Source organism: Corylus avellana, chromosome 7 (assembly GCF_965113065.1).
Source record: "Corylus avellana chromosome 7, dhCorAvel1.hap1.2, whole genome shotgun sequence".
Taxonomy (NCBI): Eukaryota; Viridiplantae; Streptophyta; class Magnoliopsida; order Fagales; family Betulaceae; genus Corylus; species Corylus avellana.
In genome coordinates this window covers 24,853,967-24,860,890 of record NC_142496.1, presented here as the reverse complement: position 1 = coordinate 24,860,890, position 6,924 = coordinate 24,853,967, and the positions used below count along the sequence as shown (strand labels likewise).

Sequence of the window (6,924 nt, the reverse complement as noted above, 5' to 3'; positions counted from 1 at the left end):
CAAAATGTTTCAGGGACTTTCAGAGAGCTTCGTCACCTAGATCATTAGCTAGTTGTGCTGACGTAGCTAGTTCCAGTGGATCTCTAGAGAGCTTCGTTACCAAAAACACCGTATGGTCTTGCTGACGCTGATGGCTACAAAAGACTTTCAGATAGTTCCATTACCATGACCCTCCCCTAGCCGTGATGACACTGATGAGCTAGCACTGGAAGTTAGCAATGAAACCCTAGTGACCATGTGGAATTAGGATCCTCTGGGGAATATCTAGTTAATTATATTAAATGAGTATTTTTGTTCTTTCAAAAAGTAAAAAGACAAAAATGCCTCTAAAGTATAACTAACTGAAATGAACTGGAGATGATCATGTTCCGATCATGTGCACGCACTTCACACCATTCTTATGCTGCACAGGATTTCTGCTTGGGTTGGATAAATTTTTGGGTGTTCTCTATATTCTATAAATACTTAAGGATGCTCCTCTAAGGTGAAGTAACATATCAAGAAACCATCTTAAACCCCCCTTGAGAGGGTACTTTGCTTCACCATTGTCGTGCCAGTAAAGGTTGTTTTGAGAAAATCAATTTTTTATTTTTTTTATTTTTTATTTTTATTGAGCGTTGAAAATCAAACCACATCCATTACACATTCTTCAACCATTTGAAGCCTACTGGTGGGTAGGTAAGCGAATTATGTGTGAAAAATTGGTAAATGAGGAGTTGGAGCCTATTGGGAAGATAGGAAGGCAAGCAGGAGCTTGACTACATATAGATTGTCTTAGTTTTATCATATTTTTACTGTGTATGTGATTTTCTGCGTTTGACTATTTCGGTATGGTTTTACTTTTAATGTATTCAAAAGATTTCTATTTTGTCAACAAAATCTTTGTATTGATTATTTGTGCAGATTGATTTTTTTTTTTTAAATTGCTGCATAATCCTCGTTTGAATTTGCTGCATTATTGTGCACTTCTGAAAAGGGTTAGTTTTAAGTTTCTAGTCCTTTCAGAATGAGGTAATCCAGTCTTGAAAAGCATAGGGGTCTAGCTTCCCATGAAAATCAGGAACAATCCACTCGAACCATTCGATATTCCATATAGTCACCATGATGATCCATAAATAAATGGTGGTTCAATCATGGGTACTCAAGACATTTTTCATGTCTCATCAAGGGTAACTTTACCATTTTGTTAGTCTAGGGAGTACTTCGGACACTTTGTAAGCAAGGATAGGAGTGCCTTGTTTGGGCATTTTTAATGGCTTCTTGGGGTAATTCGATTTTTTTTTTTTTTTTTTTTTTTGATAAGATGTGGTAATTCGATTATTAAAGATAAATTTTTGTTTTCCTATATAATTCGATTACCACATCTTACCAAAAAAAAAAAAAAATTCCTTCATTCAAATACCCCTTTAAGAAAAATATACAATTTTCATAATTGATACTTAAGAAACTACCAAACAAAAGAAAATATCTATCACTATATATTATTTTCATTGATGTCCGTCCCTTTCTTGCCTAATCATCGCTTATAAACACACACGACTAATTATACGAAAATTTTTTAAATTAGTTTTCGTGGTTTGAGGTTGTCACAAATAATTTCATGGCGTTTCAAAAATGATAAATAATTTCATATGGTATATCAGTGTAACAAATAACTCACTTCGTACAAATTTTAACAATTATTTCCAACATAATCATTAAACTAACAAATTTACCCTAAAAATTATTATTATTTTGAAAAAGGTTTGAGCTAGTGTCGGGTGCCACCGTTCTAGCCGATTATGAGATGGTTGAACTACCCACATAGTCATATAGGTGGTCGGCCAATTAGCACCAACCCAAACTACAAGAACCAATGTAACAATTTTACCTTAATTGTATCATCCTCTACTTGTTAGGAAATGTACATTTTTTAGGATTAATTTCCTTTTAACCTTCTTCAACTATAACTCATTTACACATTGTTCCCACGAAATACTACTTTAGAGGTATTTAAGTAAATTTAGTTTCTAAACTCAAGGTGTTATGATCATTTCACATCTAAAAAACACATGGGCATGGCTCATGATCAATATTTCATCCATTTTAACGATTTTGACTAACATATAGTTTTTTTTTTTTTTTTTTTTGCTAACGATTAGTATTTGAAGGGGTTGGAGAAAATACCACTCCAACACTTGGATCTTAAGTGGTAATTGAACCAACCCAAAGAATGGCTTAACCACCCCATGTGTTTCGAGGGTAGTCAATCTACCCCGAAGTGGATCAACCACCCCCATGTGATTGGAGGTAGTCGATCGACCCCCTAGGGGGTGGCTCAAGTGCATGGGGTGGCCACCCTAGGGGTTGTCGATGACCACCGCTCTTTTTTGTTTTGGTTTTTTGATTTTTAAATTTAAGTTTTCTTTTAGTTTTAAATTTTGTAGTTTTTTATTGGAGGATACTTCTGTCAATTTACGTTTTTTAAACGAATATATTTATGCAGGTGATCGGTGATTATTTAAGGAGGGGACCTAACGGAAAGTATTCGTATATGTTTTTTTCCAAGAAATAGCAGTTAAAGATAGTTAATTGACAATTGTGACGTGGTAGATGTACAAATAAGTGGTAGATGACGTATTTAGCCCTATATAAATCTAGTATAAGTAATCTAACCTTTGATTGGCTGGCGGCAACACATCTCCACGAGCACGAGTTCCTCATTGCCTAACGGAATCGCGCACTCTCAAACTAGAAAAAACCGCAACGAAATTCAAGAAGGAAGAGCCAAAAAAAAGAAGCCCAAGACGAAGAGCAAAAGAACTTCCAGACTCCCAAGCTCCCTCCAACTCTCCTGTAGCTGAATGCACCACAATCAGCGTGGCACCACTTCCACTTTCGCCTCTGAAAGCTCTCACTCACAGTGCCACCTCGCTTGCTCTCGTTTCGCCGGTACGTTTCGAAACCTGACAATTACGGTTCATTATGTGCTCCGATCATATTTGTACTCTTTTCTCTTATCGTAGATCTGTTTTGTGGTCGCTGAATTGGCTCCAACAGTGAAGATTTTTGGATCCAATTGTGATTTTGTGTCTAAATCTGGATCTGATTTTTCGAATTGTTTGCTTTCACTAAGATTAAGTGTGAATTTTGCGCGATTGATCTGAATCCTTTAGGATCTGATTCTGATTGATGAGAAGTTTTTGTTATGGATCTGTGTAATACTATAAGTTCTATTGCTCTGTGATCCTTCTGAAATGAGCTTTAGGAAATGAAGTTTTGTTTTGTAGACTGATTTAAAAATTGGACGTGTTTGCACTGAAGTCAACAGTCTATGATTAAACAAAGCAGAGTTAATTTTTCAAGCTTTTGGATGACCAGATAATGATTTTCAATATGTTCATACGGTAGTGATGCTGATAATATTCCGGAATCACAATAGCTGTTGAAATTTCAAAATTTTAATCAATTTTCGGTTATTTTTCAATTCAGCGAATTTTCTTACTTTTTTCCAATTTTATCTTTGTAGAGTACTTTGTTTCTAAGTGATTGGAACTCTTGGACTTGATATGGATGTGGCTGGATTTCATTACGGAAGCTGAGGGATAAGGACTTTACAGTGATCAATTGTAGGAAATACATGGTAATGGCTCCTTCTGACAAGGCTAGAGTTGATGCAGCCGCATGGATGTTCAATGTTGTCACTTCTGTTGGGATTATCATTGTCAATAAAGCTTTGATGGCTACATATGGCTTCAGTTTTGGTAAATTTCTGTCCTTTTTTTTTTTTTTTTTTTTTTAAAGTAGTTTTTTTCTCTTGATTTAATTTGCCTTTTCCCTTTACATTCATCAGCACGCTTGAATATGGTTGCATGGTTATCTATTAATTTTTTAAGCATTGCCTTTGTGCACTTTAAAGTTTTAATTCTCTCTTGTTAGTTCTTTTTCTCATCTTTTTTCTTAATTTAATTTTTAGTAGGTAAGTTTGTTCTATTTATCCTTTAAATAGTTTGCTGCAAGTAGTTGCATTGGAGTTTGGGAATCTTATCCCATGCTTTCAACAAACTTTCAGATGATGGATATAGTGTACTTTTGTTGGATTAGGTTAGGACTTTCCCTTTTCATCTTCTTCCTGCTGTCTTAGTACACGTACTAGGTTTGGTTTTGCAAAGAATTTGATTGATTGGTAGAAGGTGAAGGGATTGTAGGGGACTTGTGTGTGAGAACAATCTTCTAATAATCCCATTAATTGATGGTCTAAGGAATATTAGGTAGACTGATTACAAGAGCTCTACTAAAGACCAGAAGTTTAAGATTTGGGTTGCTAACATTTGAGACAGGAATTAAGAGCGCATGGGTTTGAAGTAGAGAGAAATAAGTCATTAGACAGTGGTTCAGTAGGAGTGTAGTTGACCCGTAAATAGTTTGGATAAGGCTTGGATGGCAGTGGTGGTGGTTTGTTGTTGATGGTGATGATGTTTCTTTAATGACCTTTGAGTTCATAAAACATTGATTTTGTTGTCATTGGTAACAATTTGGAGAAAATGTTCTTCTGTTCACAGTTCTAAGTCATTGCTATTGTTTGCAGCGACAACATTAACTGGTTTGCATTTCGCAATGACAACTCTGATGACGCTTGTTCTAAGGTGGCTGGGATATGTCCAACCCTCTCATCTACCATTCTCAGAGCTTCTAAAATTTGTTATCTTTGCTAACTTCTCTATTGTTGGAAGTAATGTTAGTCTAATGTGGAACTCTGTTGGATTCTATCAGGTAATTGTGTATGATTTCAGTTTAGGTTTTCATTCTGGCGATCTATTCCAATGACTTTTGAATGTTACAAATTCTCTACTTTATATGCAGATTGCTAAGTTGAGTATGATTCCCGTTTCCTGCCTTTTGGAAGTTGTGTTGGACAAAATTCAATACTCTAGAGACACAAAGCTAAGCATAGTAGTTGTTCTACTGGGTGTTGGTGTTTGCACTGTGACCGATGTGAGTGTTAATGCCAAAGGCTTCATTGCAGCCTTTATTGCAGTATGGAGCACTTCTCTGCAACAATATGTAAGTTGACCACTCCTCTACACGTACACTTGCAATTATCTGTATTTCTGCATGTATATAGTTAAATATAATAGGATCCACAATATTTTTTTTGATAAGTAATAGGATCCACAATATTTAGACTGACATTGTTTTCATTGGTGCATGTATGTATTTACCTGCATCTGCATGATATTGTACTTTGATGAATGTTTTCAACATTCTAAATTGTAATTATGTAGTAACTCTCTTTTGTTAAACTCATAAACAGAGTTGTCTAAAATTCTCTCTCCCCCCTCCTCCTCCTCCTAAATTCTGTCTATATTGTTTAGAAAGGCTTATCTTATTGCTTTGTCAAAAAATCTATGTATGCAGTATGTTCATTTTCTTCAAAGAAAGTATCAACTTAGCTCATTCAGCCTGTTGGGACATACTGCTCCAGTGCAAGCTTCTTCGTTGCTGTTAGTAGGCCCCTTTCTAGATTATTGGTTGACAAACAAAAGAGTCTACGCATACGACTATAATACAACGTCTTTGGTAAGTACAACAGCAATTTTTGCTTTGTCTTCTGTGATTCTTATACAAAGTTATTGCTGTTTTATCTTTATAATGTGCATATGAAAATTGCACCAACAGTTTTAAATTATCCTAATTATGGGCAAAACATTAGTGTTTTATGCAATTAAAAAGTATTTAATAATTTCCTCAAATTGTTTGAAAAAGTTTCTTGACTGCAAATGGAACTTCAAACATTATTTTCGCAGCAATCTCTCGATCGATTATTTCATGCCAAATGACCCACAAATGTGCCTTTTTAATTGGTGGTGTTGGTCCACATGACTTACGTACACCCCTTTTATTTACATGCATAAAGGGGTGACTGTACTCTGCTTCTGTCTTACATATTCTTATTTGAATAGGATGATAACTCACAATTCCACCTATAACTTGGTCTTAACAGATATTTATAATTCTTTCGTGCACTATCGCCGTGGGGACAAACCTCAGCCAGTTTATATGCATTGGCAGATTTTCAGCTGTCTCTTTCCAAGTAATTGGTCATATGAAGACAATCCTTGTTTTGATTATGGGATTCTTTTTCTTCGGGAAAGAAGGTCTCAATCTGCATGTAGTTTTGGGAATGGTCATAGCTGTAGCTGGAATGATTTGGTACGGCAACGCATCGTCTAAGCCCGGTGGAAAGGAGCGTCGGAGCCACTCACTCCCTACCACCCGGCAACAAAAACACAGCGGCTTAGCAGAATCCGGTGAGCTTAATGAGAAAGAGTAAGCGTTCCTTAGGAAAAATTGAGCATACAAAGAATTCCAGGAAGGTATTTGATTAATTGAGATTAGAAAACCACCCATCGGTTTTAATTATTTTCGAACTTTTTTGTAATTCCTGGTTTCATTTCTTGTTTTGAATTTCCCCCTTCAGGGGAATGGATATTTCTGGATAGGCTTAGGTTACAAACAAAAATATATATATATTTTTTCATGATTATATTTTATAGTAATCAATATTTTTTGTGCTATTTACTTCCAAACCATGTTTACCGACGATATTATTTCTTCTGACCCACCATTATTGAATATTCCCATCAAAAGTAGAACCTTAAAGCCAATTCAACCATTTCAGCTTTAGTAATTTAGGATCAAGCTTCAGTTTCAACAAATTAATAAGCTGTTCAAGTAGCTTATCAATGACGTGCCTGTTAACCTTTATGCTAATATGGAGAAAGCAACCCTAGAATAATTCGGCTTATTCCTTTTTGGATATTAATTTTTGAATTAATATTCCCATCCGTAATTCAGTCTTTTTTGTGACACTAAGCTTTATTTACATTATAATAAGGCTAGTAGCTACTGCTATAAGTTGTATATATGAATGACTTCATCTAA

At 35.3% G+C, this 6,924-nt stretch overlaps 1 protein-coding gene across 1 annotated transcript; it reads left to right on the top strand.

Annotated features, from left to right (window-relative positions):
- The first annotated feature begins 2,684 nt into the window (after positions 1 to 2,684).
- On the top strand, positions 2,685 to 6,551 carry LOC132184303 (UDP-rhamnose/UDP-galactose transporter 6). The gene is made up of 6 exons (XM_059597882.2): positions 2,685 to 2,931; positions 3,509 to 3,743; positions 4,568 to 4,752; positions 4,843 to 5,043; positions 5,398 to 5,559; positions 5,984 to 6,551. The coding sequence occupies exons 2-6, from the start codon at positions 3,620 to 3,622 to the stop codon at positions 6,311 to 6,313; spliced, it is 1,002 nt and encodes a 333-aa protein (XP_059453865.1). The 5' UTR covers positions 2,685 to 2,931; positions 3,509 to 3,619; the 3' UTR covers positions 6,314 to 6,551.
- The last annotated feature ends 373 nt before the right edge of the window (positions 6,552 to 6,924 follow it).

Bases quoted from the DNA above. Each gene is read 5' to 3' on its own strand.
- LOC132184303 (XM_059597882.2), top strand. From the start codon at position 3,620: ATGGTAATGGCTCCTTCTGACAAGGCTAGAGTTGATGCAGCCGCATGG. The intron at 3,744-4,567 runs GTAAATTTCTGT...TATTGTTTGCAG, and splicing joins TACATATGGCTTCAGTTTTG to CGACAACATTAACTGGTTTG. The intron at 5,560-5,983 runs GTAAGTACAACA...TGGTCTTAACAG, and splicing joins ACTATAATACAACGTCTTTG to ATATTTATAATTCTTTCGTG.